The 27,635-nt window shown below is 37.1% G+C and overlaps 1 protein-coding gene across 5 annotated transcripts in view; it reads left to right on the top strand.

Moving 5' to 3' along the window:
* Positions 1-27,635, top strand: part of KIF13B (kinesin family member 13B) — a 144,496-nt gene that overhangs the window by 102,453 nt on the left and 14,408 nt on the right. For 2 of the 5 annotated variants that reach the window (XM_039351970.1, XM_039351967.1), the window contains 16 exons: positions 1,422-1,579; positions 2,236-2,368; positions 3,900-4,046; positions 5,400-5,429; positions 6,634-6,733; positions 7,477-7,603; positions 10,658-10,713; positions 12,172-12,296; positions 14,133-14,309; positions 17,305-17,397; positions 18,321-18,473; positions 19,956-20,033; positions 20,288-20,341; positions 21,600-21,620; positions 25,631-25,733; positions 26,174-26,307. In XM_039351970.1, the coding sequence (XP_039207904.1) occupies positions 1,422-1,579; positions 2,236-2,368; positions 3,900-4,046; positions 5,400-5,429; positions 6,634-6,733; positions 7,477-7,603; positions 10,658-10,713; positions 12,172-12,296; positions 14,133-14,309; positions 17,305-17,397; positions 18,321-18,473; positions 19,956-20,033; positions 20,288-20,341; positions 21,600-21,620; positions 25,631-25,733; positions 26,174-26,307 (1,689 nt within the window). Of the gene's footprint in view, positions 1-1,421; positions 1,580-2,235; positions 2,369-3,899; positions 4,047-5,399; positions 5,430-6,633; positions 6,734-7,476; positions 7,604-10,657; positions 10,714-12,171; positions 12,297-14,132; positions 14,310-17,304; positions 17,398-18,320; positions 18,474-19,955; positions 20,034-20,287; positions 20,342-21,599; positions 21,621-25,630; positions 25,734-26,173; positions 26,395-27,635 lie in introns of all 5 variants that reach the window. The other 3 variants (XR_005557764.1, XM_039351968.1, XM_039351969.1) reach the window with 3 other exon arrangements.

Genomic DNA, 27,635 nt, shown 5'->3' with positions numbered 1-27,635 from the left:
AAGTCCCAACCATTTAGAACTTTAGAAACCAAAACAAGCATTTGGAATTGGATCTTGGAACAAACTAGAAACAATAGGAAAGACAGTATAGTAGGGTAATATGATTGTTCCAATTAACAAATGTCTAGCCCTGGGAAACATATGTACTATATCAAATGTGGATCAGGCTTACTGTCTCTTTATTTGCGGAGCTCCAGTGTTTTCCATGGATCATTTGTCTTCTGGGGCTCTTAAAAGTACAAAAGGCTATTCTGGAAAAGCCTATCTCAAATACTCAAATTCCTCCCCTTTTTCTATAAACATTAAAAGTGAGTTTTCTAATGTAAGCAAGTTCTTCAAGCCTCTTTTATATAGTCTAGAACATGCCTGAGCTGGGGAGGGTGTGGCTTCTACGTGACACATCTGGCCTGTGGGCTGGCAGTTTGACACCCCTGGTCTAAAACATGCACACCGTGCCATTAAAATTGAAATCATTTTTTATGATGACTTATAAAATTGAAATATTCTGATTTTTTTTTCAAAAAGCCCTTAGTAAAAAAAATAAAAAAGCAATACAAAGTATTATAAAACAAATTATAATTCAATATATTGTTGAACAATATGATATCTCTCTCTCTCTCTCTTCCTTTTTTCCAACACTTTTAAAATACTGTTCATATCTCTTTAACAACAGTTTAAATTAATGTCAGCACCCAAGTAGCCCTGTTCTTAATGCTGAGCAACTATATCTCAGCTGACTCTGGCACTGATCATAATACCCAGCAGATTCAGGTTGTTGAAAGTGATTTTCGATGTAATTTAGGCTGGTATTCTTTCCATTTGTAACATTGCATTCTCCACCACACCATCTTGAAGTCAACAGGTTCAGGAAGGTTAATTTAGCAGATGGAAATGTTTTTAAAGAGCTTTTCATATCTAACACTATTCTAATCATAACAAGAAGCCAGCATAGCAATCCTACATTATTGCCTTTGTACTGCAAATGGGCAATACTAATATACCAAAAGACTGCTGGTTAATTGCCTGTCAAAGCTGTACAATCAGGAAACATCACATGGAAGAGAGAAATGAATTCATCATAATGAAAAGCAATAATAAATCTCCAAAAGTAGGACAGCAAATTCCATCCATTAATTTTGCCATGTTTCCCCCTGTGGTTTGCTTCAGGATTCCAAGCATAAAGCTTTCTAAATTGCTCTCTAGATCCTTCTGGTACTCTATTTATCATAGTGATTTAAGCTTTCTGTTAAGGTTGCAGATCTCAGCTATTGACTGTTCCAGTTCAGATATCCTGTTGGGATTAATGTATGCTAATGTTTACTCCCTTATTTCTTTTCTTTTTTCTATTTCTGCATGTATATGTTACAATAGTAGGGAAGAAAATGAATGATGCATTAACATTTTAATCCTTTTCTGATTAGGAATTCTCTGTCAGTATCACTGAAGATTTTATGGAATATCTTTCTGATGGTGCTCTAGCTATTGAAATATATGGACACAAACAGTGTGATTCTCGCAAAAACCCAGCACTGTGGGATTTAGGAATAATTCAAGCCAAAACACGAAGCCTCCGAGACAGGTAAAAGTGGCACTTAGTTGATGAACACATTTAAAACCTGTGAAGAAAAACAGTGTAGAAGCCAGAGGGGAAGATTTATAAGCAAAATATGAGTTATTGTGCATTTTCTTCCAATGTTCCGATCTATTCCTCTGGCATTTAGAATTCAGAAACCAAAGGCCATAGGGAGCATTAATACCTTCTCTCTTTCTTGTTTGCATTCTGCCACAACTCTTCTCTCTACTCTTTAATCACTGCCTTTCTAAAATCTCAAGATTCTATTATAACTATATTAGGAACGGAGTAATTTTCAATTCAATTCAAAATGCAGCTCTTTTAAAATGTAAATGCCAATGTTGGCAAAATTTGATACTCTAAGTAACTTAGGCATAACCACAAGGGAAACTTAAATGTGTTTTGTCAATGGAAATGAAGCTTCACTGAAACTATTTCCCTTTTTACTGTTTCTTTCCCATGCATGCACACATATGGTATGCTCCATTTCTTGCTTTCTTTCTTGCCCATATATACTTCCTCTTCCTCTCTTTCACAGACATACACTTATACTTGCAAACATCTCTTCTCTTGATGTATAGTTTCCAAAGCAAAGTATAATGTTTGAGCACTTTTCCAAAAGGCATAGTGTTTCATTTGACTCAAAAATTGTCTTTTGCTAGATGGAGTGAGGTCACCCGCAACGTGGAGCTATGGGTTCAGATTTTGGAACTTAATGAGAATGGAGAATACTGTCCAGTAGAAGTAACTCTACCAAAGGATGTACATACAGGTGGCATTTTTCAGCTTAAGCAGGTAAGGTGGTAAAGAAGACCATCAATAATGTCAATAGTTATTACTTTGCCTCTCTTTTTAAAGAAGTGGTTGATTGATTACATAAACAATATGAATTTGGCTTTTGTTAAATGATGTTCAGACTATTCAGAATCCTGTGGTAGCATGAACAAACATAGGCTATTTAGCATCACATTTTTCCTTCCCATTATGTGCTCTACTATTCTAAACATCTCTAAGGGAGGCTAAGGTTATTCATATCACAGAATACTTCCCCTATAGAAAGATTCTTTGGATAACCATTTACTGGATTTTGGAAATTTTAATTTGGATTTCTTGCCCCAAGCAACAAAGTATGTTGTTTTCAAGACTAGAAAATTTGTGTAATTTATATCATTTGCATGATTACAGCATTAATGTTTTACATTTCTTCAATTAATTTCTGTAATGAATGCAAGTGATGTAATTTAACAGATATTTTAAAATAATGACTATCCCTTCGACTTTCTGAGGTTTTACTGTTAGTTTTCTATAGGAAAGACTCTCTGGATTGAAAAAGCCTTCTCTCTAGGTGAATCTGGCCAGCTAAACATTCAGAAGTATTTGCACAAAATAGAAGTCTTAGCATCAACCTTCATTAAGGTTAGCATTGGGCAAGTTAAGACCAGTTGAATACTTGTGCTTCAGTTTATGTACAGAAGGTGAATTAATTCAGTTATGCATGTTAGGTTATAGTTAGGTTATGCATATTAGGTGAAAGCAGCCAATGAGCACTTTATCTTAGAATCTCATTTCTTTGATCAGTTGCCATTAATCACATGCACATGATTGCATAAGCATATATGAGTGAACAAGACAAATTCCTCCATACCATGTTGCCATTGGTCTGACTTTGCTTTCTAAAGCCTACAGCATTAGTTAAAGAGTAGTTCTAGTGTAGCTTTCCCCATCCTGGAACCTTCCAGTTGTTTGGCAATGCTACTTCCAGCAGTCCCTAGCCATTCCAATTCTTCAAGTTGTAGCCACAACACACTGAGAACACTCATCTGGTAAATGGAGTGTTTTTCAGGCTCATCTTTCAGGAATAGCGTAAGAGTGTTTTATTTTGCAGACTTAGGATCAGCTCTTAGTAGAGGATATAGCTCAATAGTTTGACACAAAGTTTACATAGAGCTCAGGTTGCAATGTATCCAAAACAAGTTCAGATACTGCGTTAAAGACATTTGGTGATGATCTTGGAAAATGATGCTAGTCAAAAGTAAGGAATTCTAGACTGGTAAACTAATTGTCTGACTATCATGGTAAGGCAATTTTATAATTTTATGATCTTAGTGTTTTATGATGTAGTCTTAATGCAGCCTGTGTTTTCAATTTGCTGTTGTCTCTCCCTCTGAGCAATTTGGAATGAACGGGCAAATGGTTTGATTAATCAGTTTGAATGGTCAAAATGCTGTTTCCGAAGTGAGACTACCTGATCACTTTTTGCCAGCAGAGGTCCCCCTTACTCCTTCTTCTTATACTGCTTTTTACAATATTTTCTCTGGATGTGTAGGGACAGTCACACCGAATCCAAGTGGAAGTGAAATCTGTACAAGAATCAGGAACATTGCCTCTCATGGAAGAATCCATCTTATCTGTAGCAGTGGGCTGTGTGCAGATCAGACATATCAAGTCACCAAAAAGTCATGAAAATTATCAGGTAGAAGATTCTTGTATATACCAAAAGCAGTTAAGTGTGTTCATGCATACTGGGTATATGTCAATTTTTTCTCTGCTTGAGTTTCTTGAATGAGTGGATCATTCTGAATTACTTGGACAAATAAGCTGGTTGCATTTCTATATTTCCTCTGTGATTTAAATTACAGAATGGAATGGTGAATTAGAACCCACTTTCTTGAGCTCATCAGAGTTTTCATATGTGTTAAATCACATGCATCTGTGTGAGACAGGAAGCTATACTGTTTGAAAGCTGGAGATTGAACGTTCACACCTGTCAGGGAATGGTGTTCTTTACATCTGCTTTCAGAAAGTCAATAATTTGCATATTTATATGTATTTTGAATATAGAGAACCTATTTTGGGTGCTTACAAATTGGCTATGGCAGAGAACTTCTCATTGATCAAGCAGTTACTATGGCAATAAAGCATCCTTTTTTGTGTATGTGTGTGCCTTGGAGTCAACATTGGACAAGTCCCTGTAGTTTTCTTGGCAAGACTTCAAAAGTGGTTTGACATTGCCTCCTTTTAGGACTGAGAAAGAGTGGCTGGCTCAAGGTCACCCAGTTGGTTTTTTGCCTAAGGCAGGACTAGAATTCAGAGCCTTCTGGTTTTTAGACTCTTCCTGGTGCCTTAAGCTTACACCAAACTACTCAAAGTATTCATTTACTAGGAGGCAAATAGATGAGACTTTCCCCATCCATCTCCTTAGACCCACAGGATGGTTTCCACAACCCAAGTTAGCCATTCATCATTTTTTCTGAGCAAGAAGGCAGACTTCTTAACAAAGCATCGGGCTACAACTATCCACAATTTTTGAGGCCTACTAGTATTCAGAATCTGTACAAAAATACATCACTTAGCATACACTCCTATATAATGTTTAAGAGAAACAATGTGATAATTTTTTTTTACATATTCTAATGGCTATCTCAGAGAGCTGTTGGAATATTTTTGGCCCAAAATTGCAGCACCCTCCAAGGACAGTTTTATTTTATGCGACATTGCTCCTAGAAGCACGAAGCCAAAAACACCAGCCTGAAGATGACAAATGAGACTTCGTTGAAACGTCGCCAAGACACTCCCAATTTGATGCGGGAGAAAACCCGAATAACCAAAGACCTACATACAAACGCCCGCATATATATAAAACATATATATATATATGTTTTCTGAGGTTTTTGTGGGTGTTTGTATGTAGGTCTTTGGTCATTTGGGTTTTCTCCCACGTCAAATTGGAAGTGTCTTGGTGACATCGCCATATATATATATATGGTGTAAATTTGGCTGTAAAAGATTTGGAATTTATATGAATTTGCATGTTTTTTTTCTCTAGGAAGAAGACGATGACATGGACAGTTATCAGGTGAATATATTATAATTGGTTTCTTCAGAATCTAAGATTTTTTAGATTATTTAGTCTTTTGTTCATTAGAGAAGTAACATATTATCTGATCAACAATCTCTATAGATTCAACATTGTAGTTACTAAATAAAACTTATTAATGTTATTATAGTCATTACCCAAGTAAAATATATGATAGGAATAAAAATAAATCTGGGCATAGTACTGAGACGGCATTGGTTACACTTGAGCTTTGGTGGGCCTGTGATGTGGATAGAACCTTGGATAGAAAGATGGTTAGCATCTAAATTTCATAAATGTCATAAATATAAATTTAATAAATAAAATAAATAGAGGAGCCATGCTGAATGCCTTGTCATTGATTTCTCATCAGTTTTCAAACCAACAATAATGATATTCTTCTAGACTGGCTCAGAGGATTGGGAATGGATAGCTCAGAAAAAATCCTTTTTGAAGCTGCTGGGCAAGGTCAGTCAGTGGCACAGGGTTACATATCATCAATCCACTGAAGATATCCCAATTTATATCTCAGTTCTGGGCCAATTAAGTGACGGCGCCCAAATTGTCTCAGTGTCTGGAGATTGTGGAATTCTGGAGAGAGTCTCAACTATAAAAAACAAGTGGATATGGATTTGGAGGACTTCAATTGTTAGTATTAGTTTAGGTTGCAGTATCCCTAGTGAAACTGAAGAGCAATTTGGGAATTCTCTTAGACTCCTGGCTCTTGCTGGAAGAGCAAATGTCAGTCATTGTGAGCAGGACCTTTGCACTACAGTAATCCATTTTGTGTATCAACTGCACTCTTTCTGGATTACCCACAGTAATTACGCACAATAATTTGCAGCCTAGTTAGCTCTTGGCTTGGACTATTATTATGCAGTTATATGGAAATGCCTTTGAAGAACACTTGGAAACTGTGGCTGGTCCAGAATGAGGCAGTCCAAATACAGGCATATGGCATTATTCTCATGTTCCACTGCTATTGCACAACTGTACTGGTTACCAATAGCCTTATAAGTGCAATTAAGGGTACTGATAGTTACCTTTAACACATTGCTTTTTTGATTTATTTTTAGTGGCTATTTCTTTATCCTGTGACCTGAGCTTCAAAACATTTGGCATGCATAGGTTCTGACATTGACATTCAGAAGCAAACTATTACTTTTGAATGTTTTGTTTTTTAAAACATGTCATTTCTTCACAGGATAGAGATCTAGAGAGGTTGCGCAGGAAATGGTTAAATGTTCTTACAAAACGTCAAGAGTATCTAGATCAACAGCTGCAGAAACTTGTGGGAAAGCCTGGTAAGCATAAGCAGTTTATTATTTTCCACTGTAACTGCTGCCAAAGTTGTTTGGAAGCTAAAGAAACTTGAAAAATGTTCAGGACATTCCCAGCTGCATGAACAGTCATTCTTGCCCTTAAGATTATGGAAAGCAAGTAGAATAACTCCAGGCCTAATCTGCCCAACACAAGGTGATATAAGACTGAAAGAGTGGTATATATGCATGTAAGGATAGAACAGGCCACATTGGAACTATCATACATGGCATCCTCTCTCTATAACCGTATATATTTTAGAAGAATATGCAAATCATTATTATTACATTTATTGCATTAATACATTAGTACATTTGTTGAAGAGAATTAAAAAATTCTTCCCAAGAATCCTTAACTATGTATGTATTTGTCTTTGCAGTTTAAGGCAAGGGTGAAAGATAGGGCTTTGTAATCTCCAGTAAAGGTCAATAAGTCCTCCAGTCAGATCTGATTTCTGTTGATTGCATGGACACAACTCTGTAGTTTACTTGGCAATAGTAGATACAGTAAGTAGTTTGTGCATATTTATTGACTTCCCAATCTAGGCTACAGCCCTGGTATTTTGGTGATCAAAAGTATTTTGAGTTTCAAGTAAACCTGCTGACCCTATAGGGACAAAGTCAGAAGATGCTGCCATCTTCTAATATGGTTTCCTGAGGTCCCTTCATTGTCGTCATCTTTGGAGGTGTTGTTGAGTGTATAGTAAAACTTTCTTGACCTCTTCCAGACAAATCAGAAGATGATGTTGATCGAGAAGCTCAGCTCTTAGAGATGAGGCTGACCCTTACAGAAGAGAGGAATGCTGTAATGGTGCCCTCTGCTGGCAGTGGGATCCCTGGCGCACCTGCTGAGTGGTAAGGCCTGCAATAAAAAAGTTGTAAACCTCTAGCTTTGCAAAGTGCTTAGATTTGCTTGTGGTGGAAAAAAATGGAAAGGTGCTAGGTTATCTTGCTTGTAGCCATGGAGAAAGTGCAAGTACTGTGCCAATGGGATGAGAAGCAAAAAAGTTCAGTTACCCTCCTGGAAAATGGTGGAAAGGTAAAGAGAAGATTGGTTTCTGAAAATGGTAAGAGTGGGATATTATGGCTGTAAGATATGCATGAGAATGAATGAAATGCCTAGTAAATAGTTAAAGTTGGGCAGGGAGTAAAAGTGAGAAAGAATGTTGTTTTCTTGATTGTTTAATGTAATATATAAGGAATACTAATCATGATGTTAGAGTTATAGGGGTTGGAGGCTTAAATGTGTTTGTACTTGGTTTGTAAATGACACCATGTTATTGATTGAGAACCCAAATACTAGATGTGCAAGTGCAAGATAACTAGTGAGTAATATGTGGCCTGTTGCAAGGAATTATTGCTTGTTGAAAGGTGGGAAAATGTCTGCATATAAGAACTTGTTTCTGCCCATTTTGTAATTTAAAAGTGAGAGTTAATTGTGTCAGGAAAAACAAAGTAAGTTGAGTACAACGAAGTAAGTTGAGGGACATTTAAGAAATATATGTGTGATATAACAACAAGAGATAGGATCAAAAACTTAATAGGTGCCAACTCAGTGTGAACTGAATATAGAAAAGAGTGACCAACGCAAAAGAAATGCAATGAATATTTGATCATATAGACAGAAAGAATGAGGATGACACTGTGAAACAAATCTATGAAGGAAAAGTGAAAGCGTTAAGAAGAAAGGGGAAAAAACTAAGATAATCATGCTTGGATGCAGCTGATAAGCTAGAAAGCTCTGGAGAGGTATAATGAACTAGATTTAGCTATGTTTCCTTTTCTTTTTTCTCATGCCATTTATTTATTTATTTATTTATTTATTTATTTATTCATTCCTTGTTGTGCTCTGCATAATATTATTTACCCTGAAAGAGAGTAATATTATGAATAGGAATATATGTGGATCACATGAAAAGCCCTATTAGGCCATTTAATCCAGCATTCATTGTCACATAGTGGCCAAATGTGCATAGGAAGCTCACAAACATGTCAGGGTTGTTACTTACTTGCAGCTGGTGTTTAAAATCTACTGGCTTTGAGTAATGAGTAGGTAGACATCCAATAGTAGTAACTGAGAAACTACACTCCTTGAATTTGTCCAGTCCTCTTTGAAAATCATCCAAATATGGGACCATCATCACATCTGAGGCAGTACAATGCAGTTGTAAAACTCAACAGAACATAGTTTGTATAATTTCCTACTAAATATGGTTGCCCTTGGTGTTTGCACAATTAATCAGGTTTGATTGCAATGCCAAAAGAAAATCTAATACATATTTTGGAAGCTGCCCCAGGACAACTAAACAGCCTTTGGAATAGTCTCTATCTGAGGTTTTTAAACAGTGCCTGAGTTGAAGAAGAATAGGAAATGTAATAGTAAGTAATACTGAGGATATTTGAGAAAAATCCTTAGTCTCTATGCACTTTCTTTAAAATAGCAGATTTTTTAAACAAAAGTTTAATTACAATATTCTGTAGGAGTTGAATCAATATTTATTGCTACTGCACTTTAGCTGATTTAAAAGAAAAAAAATGAATAGCAATTGCCTGGCTCATTCACTTAAAAGCCTCTCTTTCCTTGTGGTATTGCATGTAAGATTAACCTGGATTCAGCATTTATAAGTCCTGAGTAGACAGAGATATTTTGCAAAATCGTCCTTTCAGAATATTGAAAGTATATCAAAAACCCCTGCAATCTTTGCCATCCCATAAAAGTATAGGAAGGGTTCACTGAATGTAGAATTTGGGTTCCTGAGAATCTTGGTATTCTTAAAAAAAATAAAGCTTCCAGTCCTTATGGCTGTGAAAAGACACCTTTAAATGCGTAAGTAATGTTATTTGTCTTAGAGATGAATCCCTGGGAAGAGTCATTCTTTCTTATGTGTAGAGTAAGAAATATAACTATTGGTATGGAAAAAATGATCTAGATGGCAATTTCAGATAGCATATACTATATATCTCATAGGATCATCATAGTACTACCACTATGTTACACATAGTGGTAGTACTTGCTTAATGATAGGTTGCTTAGTGACAAAGTCTCCCCTCAAAAGCTAGTTATGACTCAGTTCTGGGTTCTGACAACTGCATACATGCACGCACACATACACATGGCCAGTTGTATCATTCCATGGTTACATGACTGATTTACAATGTTTTTTGCCAATTTCCAGCCTTTTGGGTCAAGATGGTTGCCTGATAGAAACTCTGCTCCATTTTTTTTATGTTGCTTAGAGATAAAAAGGGAGCGGGACTTCCATTGTCTAATCAATCTGCAGATGCACCTGCTATCTACTAATTTGAGTGTGATACCAGTACATCAGTCAAAGCTGTAGTGTCATCCTTGACCCAGAAATGGTTCTATATCCCCATAATCTCTATGCCTACAATTGTTTTAGCTATATTTTGGATTTTGGAGAAATGATTGTCAAAAGGTGGCACAACTTACTTCTGGTTCAATCTGTAGAAGGTAGGAACTGTTTTGGGGGCCTTCAGTCATTCACTTGATCAACCTTCTTTTCTCTGCATATCCATGAAAACTAGAAGCCCTAGTTATTTGCTCTCCCTTCCCTGGCAGACATGTATCTTTGCACTTAGTTAGCTACATAAATTACAGCACATAAGAAAATCTAGTTCCTTGAAATGGACATGCATATTTGTGTGCTTGCTGATGAGAATTCTGCCATGACTGAACACTGATCCTGAAAATTACTGATTGTCCTTTACATCTGCAAGAAAAAAATTAAGCTAGAGCTACATTCATCAAGGTTATCGTTGCCTTGTCCTAGAGTTACGCGGGTACTGAATGTAATATACACTGGCTATGCATCATCAGGAACATGTCCTGCATTAACACTCTCCTGCATTGATATGCCAGTGTGGTTCGTGGCTTTTGTTTTCTTTTAGGACCCCTGTGCCTGGTATGGAGACACACATTCCAGTCATTTTCCTTGATTTAAATGGTAAGTTTACCATGGCAAACAATGTGAGATAAGAGCAATATGAAGGGAGGTGAATTTCAAGAAAAGGGATACAAAGGGGATGTGCTGAGTATTTTTTGGTAAGTGAAAAACAGCCCTATAAGCAGTTATAAGAGGTTGAATCTGGGCCAGTAACCAGAACCAAAGATGTACTCTTCCAAGTTTTCAGACTCACGCTGGAGCCCATCTTCATGGAACTATAAGAGGTCCTGTCAGCCATATGTTCTTCTTTTTCTTCTCCTTTACTTCCCTTCTCCAGAACAAGAGCATTTGCTTTGTGCATTGCAACTTTGCCTTTTCATCTTGAAAATTTATTGGAGGCTATCAGAGATGCTGGGCATGTAGTCTAAGTAATGCCCGGTGTTTACTCTTTCAGGCTGTAGCCCTCTGTTTAATTTTTCTAACCATAAAACTCTTCCACTTCTTCTGTTGGAGCAGCCACACAGATTTCTTAACTTCACAGTGGAAGCTCTACATGTGTCTCCTTGTGAGGACTGGATAAGGAAAAGAATAAAAATATTCCATTTTTGTTAGTCAAATTGTTTGCCCAGCTTACAAACCAATGGGGATCAGGTTGAAACTCATATGGCCAATTTGGTCTACTATTGTCTACTTGTCTTATTTGAAGTAAATATTTAAATGATATCTCAATCATGGTATTTCTTTTATTTCTTTGAGACAAATAAATTTAGTGATTCAAGTAGGATGCTTACATGATTTAATCTCACAAAATATCCTCATCATTGGAACTAAGAGTTAGTTATTGTGATTTTACAATTTTATAATCACAGTTGTGCAATCGTGAGTTAACATGAAGTTGCTTTAGACCACTGTTTCTCAGCCTTGGCAGCTTTCAGATGAATAGATCTCAACTCTCAGAATTTCCCAGCCAGCAGTCTGAAAAACTGACAAAATTGAAAAACATAGCTTTAGACAAAAACAGGTAGACCTCGACTTACAACACAACAGGTTGTTTAGCAACCATTTGAAGTTACAAAAGGGACTTACAAACTGGATTTGAAGTGCTGAAGCTCAGGCTCCCTCCTCAGGTCATGTGACCAACCTTTGGGCACTCAGCAACAGTCTCATGAGCACATAATACAGTGTTTTTTGCTGAAAACCAGCACTTCTGGTTTTTAGCAAAATCGTGCCCATAATGAACCATTGGTTCACTTAACAACCTCAATGTTAGCTTAACATCCACACACAAAAATGTAAAATCAGTTTGTCATGACATATAACCATAATGGACAGGCTCCATTATGGTCATATGTCAAGGACTACCCCTACTACACTTGAGCTCCTGTGTGCCTTTGAAACAACTTTTGGAAACTGAACCCAAATCACTTGCATAGCTGTGGTGTCCAAACCTTTCTAAAAATATTATATTGTGCACAGTTGCTTACTGAATCTCTCTCTCTCTGTGTCCCCCCTTTATAGCAGATGACTTCAGCTCTCAGGATAATCTTGATGAGCCAGAAGCTGGTGGTTGGGATGCTACTCTTATTGCTGAAGATGAAGATGAATTCTTTGAGTTACAGATTGTAAAGCACCATGAGAATGAGGTAAGGCAGGACCCAAGCACTGGAGCGGGAAGGGACTCTCAATGCAACTGGGAGGTGTTATAACAGCCTTAGGAAAACCTGCCTGGCATGATCCTTTGGCTCTTAATGGTTCCCACTCCACTAATGTATTTTGAAGCTAGTTTGAAACTATAATTTATCATCTGGAAGTTAAAGGACAAGGAGCAAGTATCTTGTGTGGTTATTTCTTACTGAGATGATCAACTGGTTCCTATCTTGTTGCATATCTATTTAAAAGTGGCAGGAAACCACAATTAATATCGCCTTCTGAAGGCCCCAGTCTGGAATATCAGAGACCTGCAGGAGCAATACTCCAAGACAAGGCAAATATTTTCCAGGAGGAAATGTATGCAATGCTGTGACAGATTCAAATGACAATGGTGTCAAATCATGATGAGATTAAAAACAACTTTGATGACATAAATGAGCACATCTTTAACCTAAACCTACAATTAAAAAACTCTCGACAAAGAATGAACAAACAAACCAAATAACAGAACACAAACCAGAGGACAGTGACCCAAAGAGTGAAGCTACAGATGAAGAGAACCATAGCTTAATACAAACAAAAGAAAACCTGCAAGATTTTGCCATAACAATGTAAATGGAAAATATATCTTATTTTTCAGGGCTTCAAAACAAACCTGAAGATAGGAAAGAAGATCTAACAAAATGGATTATAGAGCAGACAGAAGAATCATTAAAGTTTGGGGGACAAAAAACGCATGTCTTACTTAACTTGTCTCGTCTATTCCCAACAATATTTACAAAAATACAGGAAGAATCCCCTGGCAAATTGAACACACTGACTTGGAAAGTTACTTGGCAAAAGAAGAAAGCTAGAGTTAGATTCAAGAGATTTGATTTGACTTACCAAATGGAGTACTATATGATTAAACACTTGTTTGAATATGGTTAAAAGAATAGATAAATTATGGATATAAAGGGGCCTTACAGTAAGAGGGACAAGATATACAAGTAGCATAGTATTTTTTTTATAATATATGAAATGTAAAAATATTGGGATGGTGTATGTGAATGGAATGTTTGGATATTTAAAGGTAATTAATTTTGAGAAAATTATGACTGATAAGAATGGTTTGAATACAGAGGGGAAATTAAGTTTAAATAAGAATCTTGAAAACAGGATATATAGTGACTTAACTAGATGACTTTTATAAAAATGATTGAAACATAAGCTGATCAGAAAAGATGTTATATGCTGATGTTACTGTTTTTTGTACAAACATAAGAAAAATGTTTATATCCAACTTTATATGTATCAGAAATATTAAGAACTATTTGTTTAATGTTGACAAAAGGAGAATACTACTGAAAGAAGAGAAGATCAAAGCAATATATCATTAATCAGTATATTGATTATGGAATTATAGAATTTAATTATTATTGATTGTTTTTTAAATATATGAACCCAGACAAACACTGTTTACCAAGCACTTAAAGATAGTTATTGTAAAAAAAATCAGTAAAATATCTTTTTAAAAAAGAGATTCTAGGGAGTATCTATCCTAAATCTCTTCCTCTTTCCACAATCCATCTCTGGACTGTGCTGTCTCTTATGTCACCCCACTCCTTGGAATGTGTTCCCTCCTTCCTGGGAACCAGCTGGGTTATTGTAGTCCATCACTTCCATGCGGGGATGTCCTCTTTTTTGGAAAACAAATAAAACATAACCTTACTATGTGAGTTGCCTACTATGTTTGAATTGGTACTAAGTGGCAAAGTGCACAGTCTTCTAATACTAGAACTTCAGCCTAGCTATAATTTGTCTTTATTTTTTTCTGGATGATTTTGCAGGTGAAAGCTGAAGCTTCCTGGGATTCCACAGTTCACAACTGTGCACAGCTTAGCAGAGGAACAATGGCTGAACAGAGAGTCTTCCTGATTGTGAGAGTTACAGTACAGCTCAGCCATCCAGCAGAAATGCAGCTTGTCCTTCGTAAGCGGATCTGCGTCAATGTTTATGGCAAACAGGTACACTATTAAAACCATTACCTTTCTGGATCAAGCCAAAGATCCATCTAGCTGACCATTTGGGCTTCCAATAGCTACTAGCCAGATAGATCATGTAATATCCCAATATTAAATTCTTTAAAATTCTGCCCATCCTGTTTTCCCTTCTCTAGCTAGCCTGCCAGAATTCCAGAAATTGTAAATACATCTGAAATACATCACATTGTTTTATAGATTTCAATGAATACTATGATCCAAATATTTGGGTTAAAATTCAGGGTCATTTTAGCATCCTTTTAGGTCCAGACATGGTTATCCAGGATTAAACTATTGGTAAAACTTGATATTCTCTATACTTTGCTATCTTTTTGCTGCATCAAAGAATCTTAAATATTTTGTGCAGGATCTTATATCTCTCTTAAATAAGGTTTTTTTGTATGATTGAGTGGTTAGGATCATTTATTGCATCCCTGAAGATGGTTATGCTGGAATTCAGATGTACTTTCAAAATATCTTCATGTGTAAAGACTTTCAACTTGTTTTTATGATTTGGGACAGTAGGGAGCAGGGTGTACTATCAATAGTATGCATATTGTTGCAATGAACAGGTCATCTAAGATTCATTCATGGCTCTTAAATTTTAGAATTGTGAAAGATACTATTCCATCAAATATCTCAGCATGAGACTGAAAATACTAGGGCAAAACTATAATTATTATTAAACGTTTAAAGTGTATTCAGCAAAAAAAACAGCTTCCTTTTATCAGAAGATCTTCAATGAAAGCTTAAATGGACTTTAGGATTAATCAGTTAGCCTCCAGTTGTTTGTACTCAGACCTTGGTGGAATTACTGTATTCAGTATGATTGGAATTCATAGTGTTTTTCCATCTACTGAGCAGTTTTAGACTTTAGTCTGGGGTATTCTCTGTAGCCAGATTTCCTTATCTAATTGACTGTTTTTCCTTTCTTTCATTGTTCCTTGCTCCTGGTTCCATGGCAGTTGCTAGAATGCTGCATAGAGGTTCCATGAGGGTAGTAATATTATCACTTTTACAACAAGCATCTTTTTCTGTATGGCTTCTGTGTGTGCAAGAAGCTGAAATACTGAGGATCATTCATGTTGTCAGCATTGCTTACTGCTGAAATAGATAGTTCATCTCATAGTGACTTTTATAGGCAGTATTTGATAGGTTGTACCTTAATGAGCTTTTCTGCATGTTAGCAAAACACGCTTCAGCAAATCTATGCTGCCAGCAGATTGTCCCATCTCTCATCATCCCACATAGTCAATATTGTTTGGTGGCATTTGTAATAGAAACTTTTTTTTTTGCTGTGTGTTGAAATGATGTTGTTGTTGGATCTTTGGTTTGTGCTTTATCTGCTTTGCTTATTTTTGCCTTGCTCTCCAACAGCTCAGTTTTGAGTGAGGGTGAGACAATAGAAAGAAGATGCTTAACCAAATTCAAGAGACACTGATTGTGTAAACATTTCCACAGACCTAGTCTTGCTGGTTTATTACAGCATGTAAATTATAATGGCATAAACTAGCCAATTCCAACCTCCATATGTGTGGACCTTATCTTTCAGTATTCTCAGCAATACCATGCCAGCTAAGGATTGAGACTTACATCTGGTGGGTACCCAAGTGGGTTTTCAGAAACTGACATGAAATTGGGTGATAATTCTAGGGTGCTCAGTGACATTCTCCTTGGGCTACTAAAATTGGATACCCAACATATTTCTTACAAGCTTGAGATAGTTTATATTTACTTGGCCTTATAGCAATGTGTTCACGTGGTAAACTATCTGAGATTACTCTAGAAAGAAATCCAGAAAGCAGTCTCACATGTGTTTATATACACAGGGTTATATCCCTTCCATAATAGAAAGAGGTGTTATGTATTGTTTTAGATCTTTGGGTCATTTTTCCTCTGGCTGGCAGCAGCTTTCCAACATTTCAAATGTGGGACTTTTCAGCTTCTAGAGGTCACTTTATTGGAGAAGTTGGAGATCAAAGCTTCAAAGCATGTTCTCTGCCATTGACCATGGATAGCCAATGCCAAAGATGCTCAGTTGGTGTAGTTCATTACAGCCATTAGCATAAATTCTCTATAAATTTATTTTCTATGCAGCCTGCTAAACTCACTAGGCTATTCTGTCTATTGTCAATACACAGTCCAAATATGTATTACAAACAGTATCAACAATCTTCCAAGTACCTAGTAACTTCTCTGCATTAAGTCAGGAGTCAAGATTTTAACCTCATGAACCTTCCTGTCAGAATAAACAATGTCTCTGATCCTCTTATATCATTGTTTGTAATGATCCCAGTGGCCTGGGATTCAGAAATCAGGCTTGTTGGCAATTCAAAGCATCAGTAATTACAATCTCACAAGTAAATATGCACATGCATAGGGGAAAAAAGAAGAAAAATAGCATGACAATTAAGCAGTCACCTTGTCAGCATCCTATAATGATGCAAGCATCAAGCATAAATAATTTGGGGTCAGTTTCACATATTTACTTCCTGGGAACCTGAGCAATGTTTAACCTCTCTGCCTTTCTTTAATGGGACACAAGCCTGCTTAAATCCACACATATCCCCAATCTTTCCACACAGTGGAGGAAAAACATTAAAGGGTTCCAAAACTGGAGTCATTTCACAATGGGTGAATAACCCGCATAAGGGGGTTTTGATAGTATGATCATGAAAGTAATATGTTTAATTGGGTACAGAGGAGGTTGCTTTATTAAAGGTGAATGAGCAGGTTGTTCATCTGTAATATATATGGCATGAAGATGGCCAAGGGAGTATTTTCCACCACACAAATGGGGTTTCCCAAAATTAAATGGCTCTGTTTTGACTTTCCTTTGGCTAATCTGATGCTGTTTGCTTTTCTTTCATGCTAAACAATCTGCTGCTGATATGAGTATTGGTTTAATCTTACTGAAAGAGAGATACCTGGTTTTAGTATTGACTTATATGAAACTACAAGACCTCTTTTTCATCTCTAGGGTTTTGCTCAGAGTTTCCTGAGAAGAATGTCTTACCGGAGTTCTGTACCTGGCTGTGGAATCACCTTTGAAATTGTTTCAAATATCCCAGAGGTGAATTTAATGGGGAATTCAAATAATAATGCTTCTAAATATGCCCACGCAAATACAAACGACTTTTTTTTTTGCTAGTCTTAAAGGTATACAACCATCCTAAGAGAATCCACATGCTGGATTTTTAACATATGGTCACAACTGATTGGGACAATTTCCCATGGAGGAAACTGCCAGAATTGCCAGGAAGAAACCTCTCCCATATTCCTAGTTCAACATTGGCCATGTTAGGAATATATATCTAGCAGCTCATCTCATCTTATCTTAGAGACCCTGTTTCTTAATACTTAATGCTATCTACAGTGCGTTCAGTTACTTGGAGGTAAAGATTAGTTTCTTTCTACGTCATGACTATTTCTCAATATCTGTGAAGCCTACTCTGTCCCATTTCTGCATCTAGACTTTTAAAAAGTTTTTTTTAAAAAAAAATGCACAGAAACATTTATATTTAAAATGCTTAACCTAAACAAAAATAAAATGAAGAACTTTCAATGGTTGAGTGAATATTGACTATTGAAAAACACCTTATTTCAGTGGTGGGATTCAGACATGTGAACAACCAGTTCTCTGTGTGGATGCTGCTTCCGGAAGTTCATTCTGGGCCTGGGCAACAAAAAATTAGCTACCGGTTCTGCCGAAGTGGTGTGAACCACCATTGCCTTATTTTAAATTCAATCTTTAGTCTACCTGAGATGTGCCAATTTTGTGTGTATCAGAGTGTGTCTGTGTACTAGAGAAAGAAAGAGAACGAGAGAGTATCTCTTCAACCATATAGAGATACTTTTGAAGGGATTTATCCTCCCCACTAGTTCTAAACTTGCCATCACAAATATAGCTCAGCATGTTAAGTGTCCTATGGCCTATGTGTCTTTTACTTTTTATGTGCCAGTGGGTTTGCTAACTTGAGAGGTTTTCTCTTTCAGGATGCTCAGGGGGCAGAGGAACGTGAGGCATTAGCAAGAATGGCGGCCAATGTTGAAGATGCAGCTTCTGCTGCTTCAGAAGTCCATATAGAAAAATACCTTCGAAGTGTGTTGGCTGTAGAAAACATCCTTACTCTTGATCGATTGCGCCAGGTTAGTTAATTGTAAGGGAAATGCTATACAGTGTGGAAACCTCTATAGAGCTCCAGTGTCATTTTGGGGGTACGCTTCAGTAACAAATGCACGAAACCACATCATAAATGAGCAAGGCTGGGTATTGCCTATTCTAAGGCTTATCCTGCAGGTTTCATCTGTTTCTCATCTAAAAATCCCAGGAAATTGTTGCCAGATACTGGCAGTCATAATAATACACTGTGCTGAATTTCAAATGTATGATCCTGAAGGGTTCTGGAGCCATACACCAGCTTTAGGGTATGGAACTATAACATCTACTCTAACTTTATTGTTAAAGGCCTAAAAATTAAAGTGGTCTTAGGAATGTTGATGAACCAAACTATTTTTTTTTATTTTACTTGGATTATATCTCACTTCCAAAGAAAATAGAACAACAAGAAGAAAATAGAACAACAATAGGTCAATTTCCAAAGAAAATAGAATAGGGGGCAGCAATCATGTTTATGCTGAGGGACTGAGGCCAGCCTCACTTTTGGTCTATTACTTTCAACCCAGAAGTGGGTTGACCACTAGTACAGGGGCCTTTTCAATATTTGTAGGGAAGGGGAGATAATAATTCTCTGACTATATTATCATTATAATATTATCATTATATTATCATTATAATATAGTGCAGACATGTCAAACTCAAGGCCCAGGGGCTGGATGCAGCCCGCAAAGTGGTTTCATGTGGCCTGCAAAGCCATCCTGGAAAAAGTGAAGGGAGCCAATGTACAATTTTGTGGTGGGCCATCTATGCTGAAACGAGTTCAGTCTTACCTCCACAAGGCCGTCTAAAAACACCGAGGAACCAGCCCCTGCTGTGTCGGCCCTGCCCCCTGGGTGCATGCTGGGTAGGTGTCACCCTTTGTGAGGAATGAAGAAATGGACCATGCCTTGACGCTTGCCCCGGTTCCACCCCCTTCTGCCAGAGACCCTCAGATCTGCCCAGGCAGGCACCCTTGGTGTGAACAATATAGAGCTGACCACGCCCACCCAGTAGGCCACACCCACTCCATCCACACCCACCCAGTGGGCCACACCCACCCAGCCCCCCCCCCCCCCGAGGACAACCGCAATGCTGATGCGGCCCTCAGTTGAGTTTGACATCCCTGATATAACTTAATTTTGGAAAAAATGGTGTATTGTTTTTTGGACGGGCTTAGTGTTGTCTTATTCCACAGTTGGATTCATGTTGTTATTCAAGGTCTGCATGCTGTCTTAAACTGCATTTATCTGACAATTTGTTCTAGTCTCTGATTACGTGCCTGTCTTAGCTGTCTCCAGCAAGATATATTGGGCTACGTTTTCCATAATTCTAAGCCAGTAACATTCACCTGCATAAATGTTCTCGATGGTCCCTACAGAAATGCCTAACATTCGTTGCACTTGATTCAGTTCAAACTTGCTTTTATTTGTACGTGAATATTAGAGAAAAAATGATCTGTTTCTTCCTTGCAGGAGGTTGCTGTGAAGGAACAGCTAACAGGAAAGGGAAAACTTTATCGGAAGAGTCTCAGTTCACCAAATGTCAATCGAGTGAGTCTATAATACTCAAACTGAAATCCACCCAAAACATAGTTGGAAGAGGGTGAAGAGAAGAAAAGAGTAGCTCCACAATGAGTTTGTTAGGAAGATGAGCATTTCTTCATCTGGGAACATCATATTGGGGTCCTACTGCAGGCATAGGAAGTATCTTCACTTTCTGCTGCTTTGTTGGCCTCTATGTTTGCTGTACGTTTTGCAGATTGAAGACTCTATTTGAAAGTCAAATTTTATTGTTACTCTTTCAGCTATCAGGAAGCCGCCAAGATCTAAATCCATCATACAGCCTTGCTTCTTACAAAGTAAGCATTCAGTTTGTTAATGAATTTCTTTAATGTGTTTGGGAACTTGCACTTTTTCAGAAAAATAGGAATTTAACTATTTGGGAAAATTGATTTTGAAAACCTCTTTACTTATTTTTTACCTATTATGAGTTCTAAACTGAGTTGTTAAGTTTTAACTAAGCTTCATGATCCAAGACGGGATGTGGTTGTTAAAAGACATAATTTATTTTCTGTCAATGTTTTTATACTCAAATCACTCTAAGAATCAAAACTATAACATATTAATTAATTATATTATTTGGTATTAATTTACATTATACGGGTAGTATAATCTCAACCTATAACCACAATTGAGACCAGGATCTCAGCTGTTGAACAAAGTGGTCATTAAATGAAATGCTTCACTCAACAACTGCAATCCAGGTATTTCCAGTTGCAGTTATTAAGCGGTCACATAGGTTGTTAAGAAGAATGTAAGGGTGTGCCTCAGAGAATGGGAGCCCAGTGTAGGCCACATATAGACCATGCACAAGCTGGTGGGTGTATATATATGTGGTGCATGTAGTGCAATGCTACAGCAACCTCAGCCTACTAGCTTGCAATATGGTGCTTGTTGGCAGCAGCACCAGGCCTAAGTCAGGGCCTAAAGTAGAGACCTGGGGCTCTCAGCACTCTCAGCCAGCTGTTACTCCCCCAAGCCTCAATTTCAGCCCTAGCACCACCACTGCAACTGAGGAATCTGCCCAGATTTCACATCTGCCTATGTCATCCCTAATCTAGGCTGCCTAGTGCAAGACTGGGCCTGAAGTAGAGGCCTGGGCCCTTCAGCAGCCTCCGCCAGCTGCTACCACTCCAGGCCTCGACATCAGCAGAGTCTTGTTTTTAATTTCTTTTTTTTTCTCTTTCTTTTTTTTCTTTTTTTAAAGGATAGTTTTTTTAAAAAGTATGGCTATTGTAATGGTGAAGGGGATTATAGCTTTCCTAAATTTCAGCTATATTTTTGGGCATAGATTTTGGATCAGTCTTCTAATGGGCACATGATTAAGTCCACTGTTGGCACAGAATTATTATGTGACTCCCTTTAATATCACAGCAGGGGCTTGGTTCTGTTTTTAGCCAAGGCCCATGTGGAAAATAGTTCAAGAATCCTTGAACAACATTTTCAGCATGAAGAATAATTCATAATCTGAACGTTCATTGTTTTTCTTTCCTTTTTTTATGCATTTGTTTATTTCTTAACCCTTCAACGATATCCATCCCTCATTGCATGTGTCAGTGTCTCAAGGTCGTACCAGAGGTAAAAAAATTCATTAGATTCACCTAATGAATAGGATAAACAAAGTATCCCTTTCTGGAGTGCTTTTCCACGGTCTTCTGTGACTTAACTCTAATCCTAACATTCTGCTTTGGATTTGCTGCCAGCGTGCTTCCTTTTTTCCTCTTTGCTTCATTAACCTAGCATAAAGGTAGTAATCTTTCTAATTGTGGTGGTATGCAATCTTGGTCTGGAAGTGGCCTTGGTTCTGAAGCAGAGAGCTTGCCTGCTTTATCTGAGCAGTTGGAGAGATCTGACTATTGAAATATGTAAATAAATAGCATGCACTGGTACAGATAACATAAGAAAGTTATCTAAATCCAAAAAGTTAGCTGTTCAGCTCAAGGAGTTTACAATCTAAACTTTACTGACAGGAGGATGGAACAAACTGAGAATGAAGAATGAACTCGTTCAAGTGTATGCATGTTGTAATGTACATGAGGACTGCTGGATCAGACAAGAAGCATGGTATCCTGGTTCTAATAGTGGCCAGACAGATTTCTATAGAAACAGCACAAGCAGGCCTGAAATGAAATTTTTTTCCCATGAATTGCCCCTGATAGCTAATGCAATAAAACAATTAAGGATGGAAATCAGAGTGGTGGCTATATTAGTGTTTTGTAGTACAAACAGCAGAAAGTCTGGTTTCACTTTAAAAACTAAGAAATCTTATTAGCATAATCCTTTGTGGATGGCAGTCCCTTTTATTAGATGTATGGAGTATAATCCGATGCATTCTTTTCTGAATATTCTATCACAGGACTATATAACAGGCATTCGATAGACTGTGTCCATGGACTGTATTCTATGGACATCCACCCAATAATATATTTGTAAATCTTTAAGGTGGCATAAGAATCAGTGTTTCTGGGTTATATACCGATTCTCCATACATCTGCTTAATTCATTTACTTAGTTAAATAATTTATTTGCTATCTTTTCATATGCTCAGGACAGCATGCAAAAGAAAATGAAGCCATTTAAACTTATAATCATTCCCACATCTTGTATCAGTGAATTTCAAAAATTACATCACTGTAGAATGAAGTAGTATACCTTTTTTTAAACTTCTATTGAATTTAAAGCCAATCTATTCCAGTTGATCTAGTAAGTATAACCTACCTTAGGGAGCCTGCAATGTGAGATTAGTTTGCTTGGCCAAATTGGCTGTTCCTGAACTGTTCTGTCCATAAATCCAGCTAGGATTTATGCATTCTTATAGATGGCTTCAGCACACATTGAAGAGTTAGAATGACTTCAGTAAATGGCTAGCTTGAAATTCAACCCACAAGGAGATGATTTTTATTCATCCAGTCTTTCAGTGGTGCAGTCATACATCATAAGCCTATGATGTGTCAGATTATACAATGCAGTAGCATATACATCTAGGAGTTTTTTTAACTCCTTCCATTGTGTTTCAAAGAAGGCTTAATTCAAGGTTAGTACCACTTTACAGCATAAACTATAGTTGGCTGGTTTAGGCATGTTATACTGATACAATTTGCAAACTTTTGCAAGACATTGAACTATCAGATGATGGAATATACGTTCCTTCCCTAATAGTTTTGCATTCCCAGACTGGCATTGATTCTCAGGACTTTTACTGAGTTCCTATTGCCTACTTTGTATGAATAAAGGGTGGCCTTTGTTTTGTTGATTACCAGCCGCAAGCAATTATGTCAAAATGAAGTGGTTAGCCATGCAGAATTCAAGACAGTGAAAGTGGAAAGGAGAATTGCACAGATCAAATAAAATCCTGATTTATTTTTTGTAACTACTGATAACCAAAGAGAAAGCTAAAGATAGTATATGATAAAGGGAAGTTTCTGTGCCCATCAGAATTTAACAAATATGGCCTCAGTAACCACTGTAGGTTTTACTGTTTGTTAATATTGTTTTTATAGTCTTTAGGTGTTGTTTGCCATCCATTTGTAGAAGGGTGACAGTATGCATCCATCAAACAAGAATATAAGTAATAATAAGTTACTGAATGTAGAATTCATAGTACTGGTTTTGCCATTTTTTAAAATATTCTGTTAATAAAATTCCATTTTCATGGCAGAATAACGCAAACAATGTTTTCAGAATGAGTGGATTCAGTGGACCTCCATTTAAACAGATACCTTGTTTAGCCCCCAATTCAGTTTGAGCAACCCTGGTTGTTGCTTCATTTTTTTTCCAGATTAGGGATCCCTGTATACCAGTTTCTCTGCTGGAGCAGGCAGGATCCAGTTAAAGAAGCATCCTGTTTCCCATATTATCCAAATTTGAGAGTGGTGGATGGACCATGTAGGAAATCTGCTCTGAGTTGCATAATGAGGCAGTTCTATAAAAGGGATGAATGACAGATGGTGGGGCTTTTGTAGGAAGAAGACAGAGAATTATAAGGCTTATTTGGAAGATGCCAAGGTACCTCTGTAATGACTTTGTCCCAATGTGAGACAGAGAGCATGATGTTCTTAAATGGACTGATGAGAATTAGTTTAATGAAGTCTGACCTTGGTGCCCAGTCATTTGGCAAACATTTCTCCAGACAAGCAATGAATAAGTTCTTTCCTTGTTACAAGCTTCTTGTATAAAACATAGCCATCCTTCTTTCTCTTTTATCTATTTCAAAAGAAGAGAGCATGGGGGGGAAACCTAGGCAGGTTGAATCAGAAAGAGCATGGACTTCTCTAAGAACTAACTGAAAGTGGGTTGTTCAGATATCAAGTGTTGTTCTTGGTACCCACTACTTCTTGAACAAACAACTTCATTCATAGTAGAATCTTGTGGCTGCATTGCAATAAAATAATTTCAGTTGGTTGCCACTGTGAAGTAGGTAGAAATTTCTTGCATTGTACTTTTCCTCTTTCTTTTGGGTGATTCACTTGCAAAAGCCACAACTGTTGTCTAGGTTTCATTATCTAGTGGTTGTTAAATTACATCCGACAGACTTTCCATAGACTTTGAGATAGCCTATAAGATTAGAAGATGGTAGAGGACAGGAAGACCTGGAGGAACATTGTCCATGGGGTCGCAATGGGTCAGACACGACTTCGCAATTAACAACAACAACAAATAAGATTACACTGAAAAAAGATAACTCTGTCCTTTTTTCAGAATGAATGCTTGCCAACTCAGTAACTCCTTTAGCATTCTAGTGCAGGTATGCCAACTGTTACAGACGCTTTTTCCATTGATTGCTATTGTACAGACAGAGGCTGTCTTATTAAATGCTGCTTTGGAGTGCCCATTCTATGCCAACAACCATAAATTAATAATGAAGGGCCAGAGGTTCTATTAGTGGCTAGTATGTAAGTTCAGTCTCTCTATTAAACATGCCCTGAATTTTAGTTCTGACACACGGCTCCAGAGAGTATTAGATGTTCAACCTCATTGCACTGTTTATCCTCAGTCTGAATAGTACATCTCCATCAGAATATTAAATGACAAGAAACTATACTTCTCTCAGGACAGAAAGTTCTAAGAACTTTTGATATAAGTCTGTTCTTTTAGAGAACACAACATAGGAAGAAGTATAGCACAATTAACTTTACTAATCTTTCTGAAGTTATGCTTCCTCTGGATATGTAAATATCAATGCCCAGAATTCCCTAGCCAACATGATGGTAGCTGAAAATTCTGAAAGGTTGATGCAAGGTCCATGGGGGGTGCCACAACGGGGAAAGCTGATATACATACTTAATTATTACATTCACTTAGTTAAACTTAATGTTCTGTAAATAATATTGCCTGAATGGATGTCTTCCATTCAGGCCCTGATCAGACCAAGATCTGTTTAGATTTGGCTACAGTTTACAACAGGGCATTTTAGATCTTAACCTATGTTCAGAAAAGCAAAAGGAGGGCCTGTACCTTTCCTCTGCAGCATGAGATATCAATAGGTTTCTGTTCTTGTTTCATTGTATGTTTCAGCATTTTTTAAACTCTTTGAGTGGTTATTTTCAATGTGATCATTGTACAAATATATATTTTTTTAATAATTCCAGAGTCGATGGGAAAGCCAGCAAGATATTTCTCAGATTTCAACAGAGTCCAGGTCCAGTGCAAGTCTCCATGATTCAACTCAGCAAAATGGCACTACAGACCAAGGTAAAAGCTTCAGGGCAAATCAGTGATGTGAACTAACAATTGCAGCTGTAGATTCCTCCTCCCTTCCCTGGTTTTATATAGGAGTATAAGATTCTTTTTGGGCAAAAATTTTGACAAATAATTTTGGCAAATAATTTTCTTTTGAAACTTTCTTTTAATTTCTTTGGTGAATGAGCACCACATTGGATAGACAGTCATGATTTAATGTCATGAGCAAGGCCAGGGTTCCCTTTGGCAGAAAGACTTGCACAGAATTTATTTCTTTTCCCACCAAAACAATGGAAGGAAATTGTTTGGTTGTTTCTTGGCAGCCAAATTCAACATTAAGCAAAGCCAACCCATACGTTTAGAAATAGTTCAAAGTAGACTTCAATAATATTGTGGATGTTCAAGAGACAAGTAGCAGCATTGTGAATTAGTTTGTTTATTTGTCTGTTCAGGACTCAGTAGCCTGGCTGCCTCTTACCTGAATCCTGTGAAGTCCTTCGTGCCTCAGATGCCAAAGCTGCTGAAATCTCTGTTTCCTGTTAGAGATGAAAAAAAGGGCAGACAGATGTCTCTCCTTGCGCAGCAGGTACAAGAGCATCCTATTTAGAGGGTTGCAAGCAAGAATAAAAATGAAACTGTTCACCAATGAACAACTTTAGAATGGATTCCTGAGGTTAGCAAAAGATTGTTCAACTACAGTGTTGTTGTTTTTTTAACTTACCATGTCATACTCCATGTGTACATTTCAGCATAATGTACAATTTGGGAAGCAAAAAAACAATGTAATTCATCAAGACTGGTTGCAAATGACTCAATAGATTGTAGTTGGTGCTACAGTTTCGTGAGGTTTTTTGGCTTCTCCATCCTGGTGCCCTTCTGGATCTTATGATGCTACTGTTGTGTTTTGAGAATTGTAAACTTAACACATCTGAAAAGCATCATTTTAGAAAACCTAGTTCAGAATCACAAACTATGCACTGAATAGTTTCAGTCTGATTCCATTCACTGATCAAAACATATAAGGATCTTTTTGGATCTCTACCATAGGAGAAGTATAAGAGAAAGAAGTCATCAGAAGAAAACTAAGATATGGTTCCATATCTAAATATTTAAAAGCTGCTGAAAGATTATCAGCATCTTTAGAATAGTAAACATCTAACTTGGAATAGAGCCATCTATAAAAAGTTACTGACAAGCTACAAAACATCCCACAGAAAGAGTAGCTGGGCTTTTTAAGAAGGGAATAATGTGATTAACACTGGCCTTTTGAATGTCCCCAGCAAGTTCCTGAGGCATTCAAGTGACTTAGCTGACATTTCTGTTACACACGTTTTGTTTGCTTTTGTTTGTACAAATGTTTTAGATGGACTCATTTTTCATGTTGGGTTTGCTCCTAAGCTTCAGTATAGTAAAAGGCAAACTTGAAATTGCAGTGAGCTTAAACATAAATATGTATGTTTATTCCGTTTGTGTCTCACCTTTGTAAGAGAAAGAAAGAGAAGTTCAAAATAGTGAGATTTCAGTATAATCTTTAATTGTATTACACTTGCAAACATTAAAAGTAGCTATTAGAGTTGCCAAACCAGCATTTACAGTAGCTATTTTAGAAAGCTGAAAGAAAATTAATTAGGACAATTTAGAGCCCCAGCTCTTTAGTAGCAGTCAAGCGCCAATTCTGAGCTAACTTTCAGGAAATAGTAATGCAGAAGAGCATCACAAAAATGGTCTTCAGTTCTCAAGCAAATAGTTCATATTTTTTTATAGAAAATTGGGGGAAATGGATAAGTATATTAAATGTTATGTCACCTTTTCACAGGCTTAGTCAATAGCTACTTTAGTATTAATACTTTCATTAACAGAAGTGATAAGGAACACGAGCTTCAGCTCATCTGTTTGCAATTCCTGAAGCCAGCT

This window comes from Crotalus tigris, unplaced genomic scaffold (assembly GCF_016545835.1).
Source record: "Crotalus tigris isolate CLP2741 ecotype Arizona unplaced genomic scaffold, ASM1654583v1 scf7180000018388.308857, whole genome shotgun sequence".
Classification (NCBI taxonomy): Eukaryota; Metazoa; Chordata; class Lepidosauria; order Squamata; family Viperidae; genus Crotalus; species Crotalus tigris.
Note: the sequence above shows the minus strand (reverse complement) of the source record. Positions and strands in the feature narration are given on the sequence as shown.